Here is a 15,251-nt window from a genome sequence, read left to right on the forward strand (position 1 = left end):
GGAGGAGGAGGAGGAGAGACAAAGCGGCACAAGACTAGAAATATATGTTAGCGCTCGAACAAACCCGCTTCCTTTAGCGGCTTCAAAGAAGCGGGTGGAATGCATGCGTAATAATAATAATAATAATAATAATAATAATAATAATAATAATAATAATAATAATAATAATATGCATATGTACATATGCAATGTTATATAGCGCACAGCGGGGTATGCAGCGATTTGAATGTCAGAGAAAAAACAGTATACATGCATATAGCCACACTCACACACACACACACACACATATATATATATAAGCTATAATAATAATTAGATTTTTTGCTTACTTCCCCAGCTCTTCATAAAGCTGATATTCGTCTGTGAATCGAGTACACGTTGTGGTAGCCATCGTTTTATTTTTTCTGCTTGTGGCTGACTGCCTGTCCTGATTTTTTTTTTTTAACGCTACTTTCTCCTGTGTCTTTTTTTTTTTTTTTTGATGTATCGGCTCTAGATCACGGATGTGTCTCGATCGCCCCTTGCCTTCGTGTCGTTCCGGCGGTGGTGCAGGAAGGCGCCGGCGGATTTGGAGCGCAGCGCAGCGGGTTCTGCAGGGAGTGTGCGCCGCGGGTGTGTTGCGAACTCCGCTCGCTCTCTGTCTCTCTCTCTCTGTCTATTTCTGTCTTTCCTCGCCGTTTCGCTCTCGCTCGTCTGCTTCGTTTCAGCTCAGCATATGTGTCAGTCCTCCCTCTCTCTCTCTCTCTCTCTCTCTCTCTCTCTCTCTCTCTCTCTCTCTCTCTCTCTCTCTCTCTCTCTCTCTCTCTCTCTCTCTCTCCCCTAGTGGAAAAACCGTGTACTTGCGTGTCACTGTCCTCTGTGTGTGTGTCTAAATTGAATGGGAGGCTCTTACACTCTCTGCACAGCCTCCCCCTGCTCTGCGCTGGCGGAGTAGAGAATGAGAAAGAGAAAGGGAGGCTCTTACACTCTCTGCACAGCCTCCCCCTGCTCTGTGTACTAACTAGCTAACGCTACCTAGCCCCCCAGACTGGAACCCAGGCCTCCAGAGGAAGGTGAAAGACTGGTCTAGTGCATTAACATTAACCCGCTAGCGCCACCTAGCCCCCCAGACTGGAACCCAGACCTCCAGAGGAAGGTGAAAGGCTGGTCTAGTGCATTAACATTAACCCTCTAGCGCCACCTAGCCCCCCAGACTGGAACCCAGGCCTCCAGAGGAAGCTGAAAGGCTGGTCTAGTGCATTAACATTAACCCTCTAGCGCCACCTAGCCCCCCAGACTGGAACCCAGGCCTCCAGAGGAAGCTGAAAGGCTGGTCTAGTGCATTATGCTGCGGCCAGAGCTAGAGCTTTAGGATTGATAATTAAAAATCATTATATATATATATATATATATGAACAGAATTTAATCACACAATGACATCGCAAAACAAGTCTATCAGAAGCTGGAATAGCAGTACAGTAGTATTTCGTGTTAGATTTGGAAATGGCACATGTCAGTTCTTCTCTTAAGTATCTGGGTAAACTCCCGAGCGGCGTGTGATTCACGATGTTAACGTGTCTCATTACTCAGCAGGTTTCACCGGACTTCACGAAGCACAGCGAGTTCATTCTGTAGGGGCTGCGATGCTTTTGGTCAGCGCTGCGCAGTAAATATATTCAATAGCGACTGTCGCAGTGAGAGCATTGATATAATATAACCCTAGACTGCGGCTTCATCTGAATCCTGCTGCTAAGCAACCACCTGGCCGGCACAAGGTGCGTCGGGTTTGGAAGTGAATTTCTTAGCAGACGCACTTATCCAATTGTTACAAGATATCACATTATTTTTACATACAATTCCCCATTTATACAGTTGGGTTTTTATTGGAGCAATCTAGATAAAGTACCTTGCTCAAGGGTACAGCAGCAGTGTCCCCCACCTGGGATTGAACCCACGACCCTCCGGTCAAGAGTCCAGAGCCCATCACTCCACACTGCGCATACAGCTTTGAAGAATGATTAACCATGACTTCACTGGCGGCCTCGTTTGAGGCCCCAGGCTCTGACCCTTTATGAAAGTATATATATATAAAATTCAGCACATTCAAAACATTTATTGCCTTGTCCACAGCGCCCCCTGGAGTTCGACACCACCGCTGAATTGTCTAATATATATATATATATATATATATATATATATATATATATATATATATATATATATATATATATATATATAGACAATTCGTTTCAGAGCTAGTTTTTATGTAGCTGGTAGCTGATCTGCACGAACCGATTATTCAGATCGAGCTCCGTACGCGTATTGATCAGGCTGATTCACCATTCAGAGTGAAATAATTAACGGCTGCTTTAAGAACATAAGAACATAAGAAAGTTTCCAAACGAGAGGAGGCCCCATTCAGCCCATCTTGCTCGTTTGGTTGTTAGTAGCTTATTGATCCCAGAATCTCATCAAGCAGCTTCTTGAAGGATCCCAGGGTGTCAGCTTCAACAACATTACTGGGGAGTTGGTTCCAGACCCTCACAATTCTCTGTGTAAAAAAGCGCCTCCTATTTTCTGTTCTGAATGCCCCTTTATCTAATCTCCATTGTGATCCCTGGTTTCTTTTTTCATGTTGAAAAAGTCCCCTGGGTCGACATTGTCAATACCTTTTAGGATTTTGAATGTTTGAATCAGATCGCCGCGTAGCCTTCTTGTTCAAGACTGAATAGATTCAATAATTTAGCCTGTCTGCATACGACAGGTTTGGGTTTGTGATGATCGCTGATTTTTTTTACTCTGTGGAGATCAGCGATCCACACAAACCCGAGCAGCTGTTTTTTTTTAATTCACTCTTAACGGTTAATCAGCGCCGATCGACACCAGCGACCCTCGTCTGATTCTCAGCACCCGATTTCTGTGCATCCGGATAATCCAGTAATTGCTTCGTGCGGCGCTAGCTGGAATTAAAAAAAGTCATTGAAAACGCATCTTTATCTCAAAAAAACAAAACATTATTTCTAGAATAATGACCTGCATTATAGATTTTTTTTTCGGGTTTGCTGTTTTAGTTTTGAAGTATGAAACAGTGGATTATAAAGACGGTTTCGTTCTTAACCCCCTGAAGGTTCCGCAGAAATCCAGCGGTTGTTCTTCCAAAAGTTTTCTTCTTTTAAAAATCAAATTTTTAGCGACTCGAGGATCCCGAGGAGGAAAACTGACCCGTTCGGATGACCGACCAGAACCGACCGGTCAGTACATCCGAAACCCGGTTTGTTTTCACGTGTCCCGTGAACCTTAAAATATTTAAGATTTTTTTTTTTTTTTTAAATCCCATTTTGACCAGTTAAACAAAGTTTGAGGTCCTGCATTGTGGTTCGTTCTTTTTTTCTGTTCTGTACTGTACAGTGCTGAGCGATACTTTTGTATAAAAAGCGCTATATAAAGGCAATAAATAACATAGAAATAAATTTAGGAACAACATTCCTTTAAAAACAGTCCTTAAATCATTTCAGATTTTTTTTTTGGATTGAATTCTCCCCCCTTTAGTTGTCTTCACTGTTCAATAATAAACCAGGACTCCAGCATCTGGATTTCCTCAAGAACTTTATTCACGTTTTTGATTTTTATGGCTCTTTAGATTACAGGCACGAAGATCAGAAATCAGAACAAAATTAAAAGCAATGAACGAGCAATAAATAAACCAGGATCATCTGCATTGAAACTACAAGACCAAAAACACACGGGCGCGGATCACTGTGGATCACAGAGCGCTTCTCGAATGAAGAATCTGCGTTTGATAGCTGCTACTGACGAAGGCATCCTCTCTCTCTCTCTCTCTCATTTTTGTCTTTTAACAAAACCATCCCTCATTAAATGATGCTTTGATCTGATCATTCCTCCTCCAAGTAGCTGCTCAGGATCATGGCATGAATCGGGATGCAGATCGTAGCGGGACCTGCATATCGCGATACTGTATCGTATCGTGACATCAGTGCGTCACGACACCCCCACTTTTAATGCAAAAAAGTATTAGGCGTGGAAAGAAAACTCCTATTGCACAGCAGTGTCACCCAGTCCAGGTTTTACTAGCAGCTTGATCAGCCCCAGTGTGTCTAGCTAACAAGCTCAGGTGTGTCTTATTATTAAACTCCCAGTGAAACCAGGAATGGATCACACTGCTATGCAACGGGAGTCTTATTTACATCCCTGTAACACTACTACAACTAATAATAATAATAATAATAATAATAGGCATGGAAATAACTCCTATTGCACAGCAGTGTCACCCATTCCAGGTTTTACTACCAGCTTGATCAGCCCCAGTGCGTCTTGGTAACCTGGTTTGATTCATGTTTTCATTCTCTCGTCGACGCAGCTTTGCCTTCGCAGCGCTGTGAACAGGGCTCTGCAAGGCAGCAGGTCCACATGTGTTTATTCACAATGCAAAACCAGCAGCAACTAAACCCCCCCCCCCCCCCCTCCCCCTCCCTCAAGGGTCTGCTCCCACAGCGCCCCCCTCTGGTCGGGATCAGAACTGCACGGCCCCCGGCGGGATGTCGAACATGGCGGGGTCAAACTGCTGCCCCTTGAAAGGGGAGCCCTCGGCATCCCAGCCTTTCTGCAGCATCTCGTGCACCTTCTGAAACACACGGGGGGAGAGGGGAGAGGGGAGAGAAGAGAGAAGGGGGGAGGGGGAGGAAGGGGGGAGGGGGAGAGGAGGGGGGGGGAGGGAGAGAGAAAGAAAGAGGGGGGAGGGGGGGAGGGAAGGAGGGGGAGAGAGGAGGGAGGGAGGGAAGGGGAGAGAGGGAGAGGAGAGGGATGGAGGGACAGGGGAGAGAGGGGGGAGAGGGAGAAAAGCACACAGGTTAAAATCAGTCTCCTGTGGTCTGCTAACACTTTAAACTGCCTGTGTTATAACTGCTCCTGTTACTCTCCTGTTAGTCTGCTTCCTCCCCATGCTTTATCAGCACGTGCCCCCCCCCCCCCTCACCAGCTCGTGGCTCTGTGGCTTGCCCTGCAGCTTGCGCTGGTAGTCGAAGGTGAGCCGGTCCAGCACGGCGTGCTCCTCCTCGTCCACGGTGGCCACGCTGCGCTCACGGTTGATCTTGTTCACGTCTATCGTCTGCTCGCCCTCCAGCACAGCCTGCCACCAGCACTCCCCCACCTTACTGAGACTCAACTGGGGGAGAGAGAGAGAGATACCTGTCACCAGCGCTCCCCCACCTTACTGAGACTCAACTGGGGGAGAGAGAGAGAGATACCTGTCACCAGCGCTCCCCCACCTTACTGAGACTCACCTGAGAGAGAGAGAGAGAGAGAGAGAGAAAGAGAGAGAGAGTAGTCAGAGAGAGAGAGAGGGAGAGAGAGGAGTCAGAAAGGGAGAGAGGGAGAGAGAGATTCAGAGAGGGAGAGAGAGATTCAGAGAGGGAGAGAGAGATTCAGAGAGGGAGAGAGAGATTCAGAGAGGGAGAGAGAGAGAAAGATTCAGAGAGGGAGAGAGAGAGATTCAGAGAGAGAGAGATTCAGAGCATGCATTACTGGCGGGCTTCCCTGCAGCAAATCCTTCAGCTGTCTTCAACCCAGCTGCACGCTAACTTCACACAACACTGCACAACCTTAAAGGGTTAAAACACATAACAATAGCAATAATAATAATAATAATAATAATAATAATCATCATCATCAAGCCAAGAAAGCATGCAGAGAGAAAACAAGAGAAAGAAAAAGTGTGTGGGTAGAAGCAAGGTGCAAATTAACAGGAGATGAAAAAAAAGAGAGAACCGGGACCCTTCTGAGCCGCTGAAGTGATAATGGAGACGTGGTTGTATTTCTGAAAGGAGAATCCGCCCCCTTAGAAATCAAACTCAGAATTATCAACAACCCTTCGCCTACAGCCCCTTATCCTTGATTCCCCCTCCTCGCAGCGTTGCTTGTCCAGGGGGAAGGTGACCCTCAAGTGCCACCTGTCCTGCCCGCTGGGTCTCCTTTCTGAACGATGGGAAGCAGGCTCACCAGGACGCACTCCGCGGGCACCAGGCTCCACAGAGAGTTCTCCGTGTTGATCCTGTGAGTGAGTCTCCCGTCCATCAGCACCCTCTCGCTGCCTCCCTCCAGCACCGCCACGCGCAGGGAGACACTCTGGATATCCACCAGCACCTAGAACCCAGAGCGGCACAGAACGCTGATCAAGAACCTGCCTCAGTGTGTGTGTGTGCCAGTCCATGTGCATCAGTGTGTGTGTGCCTCGGTGTCAGTGTGTGTGTGTCTCGGTGTCTGTGTGTGTATGTGTGCCACTCCGCGTGTGTCAGTGTGTGTGCCTCAGTGTGTGTGTGTGTGTGTCTCAGTGTGTGTGCGTCTCAGTGTGTGTGTGTGCGTCTCAGTGTGTGTGTGTGTGTGTGTGTGCGTGCGCGTGTCTCAGTGTGTGTGCGTGTCTCAGAGTGTGTGTGTGCGTGTGTGTGTGCGTGTCTCAGAGTGTGCGCGTGTGTGTGCGTCTCAGTGTGTGTGTGTGTGTGTGTGTGTGCGTGCGCGTGTGTGTGCGTGCGCGTGTCTCAGAGTGTGCACGTGTGTGTGCGTCTCAGTGTGTGTGTGTGTGTGTGTGCGTGTCTAGCCGTCCTCACCTGCCGTCCCTTGACCACGTCCTTGGGGACGGGCACCCTGATCTCCAGGTCCGTGTAATCCTGGGACCAGGTGTAGTTCTCCCGCACTGCTCCGTTGTAGCTGTCTGGGTTTGCCTGGAACAGCTCCTGATCCCTGAGAGACAGAGACACAGACACACAGAGACACTGGCACTGAGACACAGAGACACGCTGGCACTGAGGCAGAGTCGTGTCACACACTCCCTACTTCACTTACTGATTTCTTCATTTTCATTGTGAACTTTAACACAGGGATGGGAATCAGACTCCTCTTGCACAGCAGTGTGATCCATTCCAGGTTTTACTAGCAGCTTGATCAGCCCCAGTGTGTCTAGGCAACAAGCTCAGGTGTGTCTGATTATACTGTCAAACCAGGCATGGATCTGACTGCTGTGCAACGGGAGTCTTATTCCCCTGCCTGTAGAATCAGGCAAAACGATATCTATACTTAGGGCTTGAACTTTTCAGTTTTTATTTTCCAAATCTCTACCTCCCTTTAAATGTTAATTAGTCGTTGTTAAGCTGTCCTAATCAAGAGAAAGGTACTAATTAAAGACTGGGGTTCTTTGCCACAAATCAAGGAGATTTTAAATGCTAGACTTGTCTGTCGGTGTGCACTCCAGATCTCGTACTTTATACAGAAAAGAAAATTTGTAAAAAATAACAACAGCACAGCGATAACAATGCAATTAGGATCGAAGACGAGCGACTGACAGAATGTGTCTCGTCTGAAATAATGAAGCGAAATCAGAAATCAGGGTCGGGTCAAGACACGAAGGTAAAAACAAGTGATGTTGTTTTGTAATTAACAGCTTTAGCCCCGTTTATCTCTGCACACACTCACTGTTCTGGGTTGGCTGCGTCTGGCTTGAGTGGCTGGGATGAGACAGCGCCCCCTTGTGTCCCGGAGGTGTCATGGTCGCTGCTGGCACTGGCTGCAGGGTTGGGCGGCTGTTCTGACTGGGAGTGGGACTGGGGCTCTGCCTGTACTGGTTTCTCCTGCTCCAGTTCAGACTCCTCGGCTGTGGACTCCACTTCCACCACCACCTCCTCCTCCCCCACTGCAGGGGGCGCTGCTCTCCTCTCCTCCTCCTGCTGCTGCTTCCTCAGCCTCTCCTCCGCCTCCCGCACACTCCTCTCGTGGTCCTGCAGCGCCACCCTCTCGAAAGCCTTGAAGGTCTGAAAAATAAAATGCAGATCTAATTGTTTCTAGAGCTGTGGCTTCAGTCTGCCCTGACCAAAACAGACACAATTCCCAGGGATGGCAATAAGACTCCGGTTCCAGGTTTTACTACCAGCTTGATCAGCCACAGTGTCTAGGCAACAAGCTCAGGTGTGTCTGATTGAACTCCTAGTGAAACCAGGAATGGATCACACTGCTGTGCAACGGGAGTCTTATTTACATCCCTTTGTTGAACTTATTTGGAATAGCAAAACTGAAGACACCGAGAAAGACTTCTAGTGAAAACGTAGTTATCCTTCTAGAGATTTGCTGTGCATTTACCAGAGACTACCCTGGTGTGCTGTGCTTTACCAGACCTCTCTGTGCTTTACAATGCTTCCCTATGCTTTACCACACCTCTCTGTGCTTTACAATGCTTCCCTATGCTTTACCAGACCTCTCTGTGCTTTACAATGCTTCCCTATGCTTTACCAGACCTCTCTGTGCTTTACAATGCTTTCAATATGTTTTATTACACGTTGCTAACCGCCTATCCACAGTAAAATTTAGTTTAGTTTTTTGTGTCAGGTTAACAGAAATGCAATCGATTAAAAAAAAAAAATCTAACATTTGAAACTTTGCAGACGCTTCCAGGGACGCTGTGTTGTTAACGCAGTGAGAGATGCGTGCCGAGATCAGAGAACGACCAAATAATAATAATAATAATAATAATAATAATAATGAAGAAGAAGTAAATGAAAAACAGAACAATCCATTAAAACTCAACTGTCATTTCATTTAGGAGTGACACCGTCAAAACAAAACTGAGGCCAGAAAAGTGTGTAGAAATGAGCGCGTCTTAATTAAAATGCGCATGTCGTTACTAATGTAGAGAACACGCCTGTACTAATAGCAGATGCGCATTGTAATATATTATAAATATCTTTACTAGTACTTTATATATCTGTTATTTCATTGATATCATGGTTTATGGATGACACATCTGGCAGAATATCGCTTTTTCAAAATGTTTAAATACTTTTAATATTACTGCCGCTGGCGTTTCGTTACCTTGAGCACCATTTTCTCGGCTATGCCGGGAGGGAAGCCCATTTTGTCGGCTGGACTCGTCAGAAGTCGGTAAAAGTCGGTTTTTCGGTACAGAAACCCGAAATAAACCTGCAGGAAATTCTGGATGTCTCCGACGTGCTGCAGGATCCCCAGCAGCGCCGGGTCGTACAGATCCGTCATGAGCGCTTGAGAAGACATGTCGCTGAAAGAGCCGGGGTTTAAACTCAGGTATTTATATTAATATACACAAGCAGACTGTTTAAACTCAGGTATTTATATTAATACACAAGCAGACTGTTTAAACTCAGGTATTTATATTAATATACAGAAGCAGACTGTTTAAACTCAGGTATTTATATTAATATATAGAAGCAGACTGTTTAAACTCAGGTATTTATATTAATACACAAGCAGACTGTTTAAACTCAGGTATTTATATTAATATAGAAGCAGACTGTTTACACTGCGGGGCTCGCAAATTATCCAATGTTGTTTTTTTGGTCTTTTCTTGGGTACTTCACCCTAAAACGACCGTGTAGAAACAACTAACAAATAGATCAAGGTACCGGGTCTATCTCTTTATAACAGAAGCATATATTACTGTTAATCTATATATCTATCTATCTATCTATCTATCTATATATATATATATATATATATATATATATATATATATATATATATATATATATATATATATATATAATTGTGTTTCTAAATAATCCTAATTGACCAGAGTACTTTTGTTGAGACGGAATGATTTACAGGTTGCACACGGTGAGGGTAAACTACTGTCAATAGTAAACTAATAATAATAATAATAATAATAATAATAATAATAATAATAATTGCGGATATCTGAAACAATGTAACATTCAGTGAATGCAGTTAGGTCGTGTGTTCTGCGCAGACTCTCCGGGGCTGCTGCGTGACGTCACTCATCTCCACCCACAGCAGATCCGTGCAGATTCTGCGCAGCTTTGAGAAGTTACTGCGGGGGGGCTGGCGGGTCGATGCAGCGATCAGGAGCGACATGCAAATGACCAACACAACTATTTCATTGAATAGTGTTCATATAGGACAGGGGTGCACAATTCCGGTCCTGGAGGGCCGGATCCCTCCTGGCTTTTGTTCCAACTGTGTTCTAAATTACTTAATTAGACCAATAATTGGTAATAATTGGTCCAATTAATTAATTTAGGGCAAGGTTGGAACAAAAGCCAGGAGGGACACCGGCCCTCCAGGACCGGAATTGTTCACCCCTGATATAGGAGATCACTCTTACTAGTTAAAAATAATGTGTAAAAATAATGTAATTGTATGTAAAAAATAATGTGATCTCTTGTAACAACTGTAAGCCGCCCTGGATAAGGACGTCTGCTAAGAAATAAATAATAATAATAATAATAATAATAATAATAATAATAATAATAATACTACTAATAATAATAGTTAATGATTTCCTCCCACACACACACCTAATTTAATGAGATTTCAAAAAAAAAAAAAAAAAAATATTATTATTATTATTATTATTATTATTATTATTATAATAAATCCCTAGACAATTTTGTTTATTGATATTACCTTAAGATAAGTACATACATAAATAAATTAATACATAAACAAGTGTGTTGTCATGGCAATTGGTGATCAAAGAAATAATAAACTCAAATAAAACAAAATCAAATCAATAGAAAATGATGTCATAGCCTGAAAGTCATGACGTTTGAATTCATAATGAATTCGTGTGACGTCAGAACGACAGCAGCCGGCGCAGGCGCAGTTTCAGGAGCGGCTTTGCAATGAAATCATTGAGCGGAAGTGCGGTGTTTTCTTTCGCAGAAGAATACTTCCGGAGCAGTGCACGATGGCGGCGTCCTTGAGCAGCAAACCCTTGAATTTATTATCGGTATGAAAACGTTCAGAGTAAAGAATAAACTCTTAATTCGTTTTGGAAGTATAGCAACAGCGGCGGATTTGCAGACATGTTTAGTTTCGTCTCGGAAAATACAATTTGACTATTCGGATGCAAAACGGTAGTCAATGCTTTTACAAAATAAGATTCAAAATAAGACATACGTCAGTTTATATATATATATATATATATATATATATATATATAAACTATAAATATATATAAACTATAGGACATGACATAAATGATGTAAAGTTTGTAGTATTAGAACATCTCAAATTAGACAATGCGACATATAGAAGAATAAAAGAAAGTAAATGGATAAATAGACTGAACACGATTATGCCAGCGGGACTCAACAGAAAAGAATGAACTAATTAACTTCAGTAAATATATAACATTTAAATAAATAAATAAACAAAATTAATTCAAAAGTTGTGCATGCTGATGCGCTGGGGAGGCCAAATCTAGACTGATCCTCAGAGCCAGCATCGCATGATATAATAAAAATATAAGTTTATATAAAGTAATGTTAATTAGAATTAATACAGATTCAAAGATAGAAGTAAACATGATGTCACAATATATAGAACACCATTACATCATGTAAGAATAAATCATGGATTTGAATGTAAACAATAACAAGTAGTTGTCATGCCGTCAGAAACCTATAAATACCTCCTATGTTTTGATTCAAACACAGGCTCCCTTGAGAAAGATCTGTACAACATATCGAAACGTTGGGCAGCTGGCTGATATGTTGTACAGATCTTTCTCAAGGGAGCCTGTGCTTGAATATATAACACGTATAATTATTCATCCAATAACCACTCCTGTAAACGACCGTGTGCTGTGCTCCGATACAAACGAGACCTATCTTCTGTTGCGATATACTTGAACCCAAACCAATACTGTCAGCGCAGTACAGAAGCCACAATAGTCTTAGGACAGAGGGAAGGAGACCACTCTTCCACACAGAGAGGGGTGAGGGGTCGGGAATGGGTTACCTGGTCATGTTGCTGAGGTAGAAGCACTGGGATATTTTAACCTGACGAAGTTCTGAGATCAGAACCGGGCGAGCTTGGACGGGCCGGACGGGCTTCCTCGTCGGTCGTGTGTTTTCTTACTCTGTGTGTGTGTCTCTGTGTGCGCAGGGCGCTGTGAGCCGGCGCGCCGCTCTCTCCTGGTGGGATCCTCCCTATCGGGGCTTCCAGACCTCTGCAGCCTGCATGAAGGTAACGCATCGCCAGTGTTTTCTTTATCAGGAGAAATATCTGCATCTCCTTCTGTCACGTTTTTTTTTGTAATTACATTTTTTAGAAGTGTTAAGCCGCGTGTGTGTGAACTCTATGGAGTTAGAGACTCCCCCCCCCCCCGCCCCCTTTTTTTAAATTTCCTTTTTATATATTTTCTGTGTCATTTTGTGTAAAATTGAACAGCTTCTCAAAAGAACTGACTGACTGAATTCTGATACTTTTCAGCCAGCCTTTCTCCTTAGTAATAAGACAAACGTTTTGGCTATAAAATCTTTCTCAGTGTCCTCACTATTGAAATCATTGCAGGGATGGCAATCAGACTCCTATTGCACAGCAGCGTCACCCAGTCCAGGTTTTACTAGCAGCTTGATCAGCCCCAGTGTGTCCAGCTAACAAGCTCAGGTGTGTCTGATTATTAAACCCCTAGTGAAACCAGGACTGGATCACACTGCTGTGCAACAGCAGTCTTATTTCCTTCCTTGTATTGAACTTATTAGGTATAGCAATACTTTAGACGCTGAGAGAGACTTGTGGTGGAAACGTTTGCCATTGAATTGACACTGAAGACACTGAGAGAGACTTCTAGTGGAAACATTTGCCATTGAATTTACACTGAAGACGCTGAGAAAGACTTCTAGTGGAAACGTTTGCCATTGAATTTACACTGAAGACGCTGAGAGAGACTTCTACTGGAAACTTTTGCCATTGAATTCACACTGAAGACGCTGAGAGAGACTTCTAGTGGAAACGTTTGCCATTGAATTTACACTGAAGACGCTGAGAAAGACTTCTAGTGGAAACGTTTGCCATTGAATTTACACTGAAGACGCTGAGAAAGACTTCTAGTGGAAACGTTTGCCATTGAATTTACACTGAAGACGCTGAGAGAGACTTCTAGTGGAAACGTTTGCCATTGAATTTACACTGAAGACGCTGAGAAAGACTTCTAGTGGAAACGTTTGCCATTGAATTTACACTGAAGACGCTGAGAGAGACTTCTAGTGGAAACGTTTGCCATTGAATTTACACTGAAGACGCTGAGAGAGACTTCTAGTGGAAACGTTTGCCATTGAATTTACACTGAAGACGCTGAGAAAGACTTCTAGTGGAAACGTTTGCCATTGAATTTACACTGAAGACGCTGAGAGAGACTTCTAGTGGAAACGTTTGCCATTGAATTGACACTGAAGACGCAGAGAAAGACTTCTAGTGGAAACGTTTGCCATTGAATTTACACTGAAGACGCTGAGAGAGACTTCTAGTGGAAACGTGTTTTTGAATTCACATTTCTAAACGTGTGTCGTTGATGGTGTTTGACTTGGCTGCGTGTCGTTGTTTCAGAACCGAGCGGCGCGGGTGCGAGTGGGGAAAGGGGACAGGCCGGTGACGTACGAGGAGGCACACCCGCCACACTTCATCGCACACCGCAAGGGCTGGCTCTCCCAGCACACCAGTGAGTCCCTCCCAGTGAACGCTGGGTGATCCTGCATGCATTTTACTGAAAAATCAAAAACGCACAAAAGAACATCTGTTTTCAAAGGTCTGGTTGAGCAGAGTTTGATAGAGCGACACAAAGCAATTACTGTGATCCAGCTTTTCACAGGGCATGGTCGCTGGAGCCGATCGGGCTGATTTTACCATTCAGAGTGAATTAAGAGACAGCTGCTGGGGTTTGAGTGGATCGCTGATCTCCACACAGTCTGAAGGGAAGCAGCGATCATTCTTAATTCAATCCGAGTGATGAATCAGCCCTGATCGACACCAGCCACCCTGCCCTGATTACTGTGAAGAGCTGGATCCAGGTTGTATTATTATTATTATTATTATTAATTGGTCATTTAGCAGACTATTTTATCTATAGTGACTTCCAGAGACTAGGAGGGTGAACAGTGTGGAGTAGTGGTTAGGGCTCTGGACTCTTGACCGGAGGGTCGTGGGTTCAATCCCCAGTGGGGGTCACTGCTGTTGTACCCTTGAGCAAGGTACTTTACCTAGATTGCTCCAGTAACAACCCAACTGTATAAATGGGGAATTGTATGTAAAAATAATGTGATATCTGTATAATGTGAAATAATGTATAATGTGATACCTTGTAACAATTGTAAGTCACCCTGGATAAGGGCGTCTGCTAAGAAATAAATAATAATAATAATAACTCAACTGCTGCTGCAGAGTCACTTCCAATAGGAGCTTGTTTGTTTGACATCTCATCCGAAGGACGGAGCACAAGGAGGTTCAGTGACTTGCTCAGGGTCTCACACAGGGAGTCAGTGGCTGGGATTTGAACCTCCTGGTCTCCAGCCCCTTTCTTTAACTGCTGCAGCACTGAGCCTCTTGTATGTCTACCGCCCCCCCCCGCAGGTAACCTGGACGGAGAGGGGGGCGCCGCCGAGCGGACCGTCGAGGACGTGTTCGTCCGCAGGTTCCTCTTCGGAACGTTCCACGGCTGCCTGGCGAACGAAGTGGTGATCAAGCGGCGCGGCAACGTGCTCGTGGTCTGCGCGGTCTTCCTGCAGAGACTGCCGCCCCAGAAATTCTACTTCCTGCTGGGGTACAGCGAGACCCTCCTCTCGCACTTCTACAAGTGTCCCGTGAAACTGGAGGTGCAGACGCTGGAGGGGAGGGTCCCGTACAAGTACCTCTGAGGGGAGGGGGGAGGGGGGGGGGGCTGGACTGCGTGTTTCGCAGGTGACAGAAAGACTTTGCTCCGGTCCCTGAAATGTGGAACTGAACCACTTCAAGCTCTCTGACCGCTTCTAATAAAACCTGCCTGTTGGAGACTTTGCTGTTTTTTCTTCATGTAAATAAACCTGGAGTTGTGCAAAGGACTTCTGTGTTAGTGCCTTGTTTGAGTCTGCCAGTGGCACTCTCACACTCACACCCAGACTCAAAAACACACACTCACTCCCAGACTCAAAAACACACACTCACAACCACCCAGACTCAAAAACACACACTCACAACCACCCAGACTCAAAAACACACACTCACAACCACCCAGACTCAAAAACACACACTCACAACCACCCAGACTCTCAAACACACACTCACAACCACCCAGACTCTCAAACACACACTCCCACCCACCCAGACTCTCAAACACACACTCCCACCCACCCAGACTCAAAAACACACACTCCCACCCACCCAGACTCTCAAACACACACTCCCAACCACCCAGACTCTCAAACACACACTCCCAACCACCCAGACTCAAACACACACTC

The 15,251-nt window shown here is 44.8% G+C and overlaps 2 protein-coding genes across 3 annotated transcripts; one reads left to right on the plus strand and one right to left on the minus strand.

Moving 5' to 3' along the window:
* Positions 1-3,568: 3,568 nt before the first annotated feature.
* LOC131735535 (nudC domain-containing protein 3-like) lies at positions 3,569-9,048 on the minus strand. Its single transcript, XM_059021591.1, has 6 exons — positions 8,851-9,048; positions 7,462-7,796; positions 6,600-6,732; positions 5,995-6,138; positions 4,973-5,161; positions 3,569-4,621 (listed from the first exon to the last, which is right to left on the minus strand). The coding sequence occupies exons 1-6, from the start codon at positions 9,046-9,048 to the stop codon at positions 4,511-4,513; spliced, it is 1,110 nt and encodes a 369-aa protein (XP_058877574.1). The 3' UTR covers positions 3,569-4,510.
* On the plus strand, positions 8,943-14,852 carry LOC117397705 (small ribosomal subunit protein uS3mA). 2 transcript variants are annotated; one of them, XM_059021593.1, is made up of 4 exons: positions 8,943-9,078; positions 11,923-12,003; positions 13,366-13,477; positions 14,386-14,852. In XM_059021593.1, exons 2-4 carry the CDS (start codon positions 11,998-12,000, stop codon positions 14,667-14,669), a joined length of 402 nt encoding a protein of 133 aa, XP_058877576.1. In that variant the 5' UTR covers positions 8,943-9,078; positions 11,923-11,997; the 3' UTR covers positions 14,670-14,852. The 2 variants fall into 2 exon arrangements, with proteins under 2 accessions (XP_058877576.1, XP_058877575.1); XM_059021592.1 differs by lacking the exon at positions 8,943-9,078 and adding an exon at positions 10,633-10,762.
* Positions 14,853-15,251: the final 399 nt, after the last annotated feature.

Source organism: Acipenser ruthenus, unplaced genomic scaffold (genome assembly GCF_902713425.1).
Source record: "Acipenser ruthenus unplaced genomic scaffold, fAciRut3.2 maternal haplotype, whole genome shotgun sequence".
NCBI classification, from domain to species: Eukaryota; Metazoa; Chordata; class Actinopteri; order Acipenseriformes; family Acipenseridae; genus Acipenser; species Acipenser ruthenus.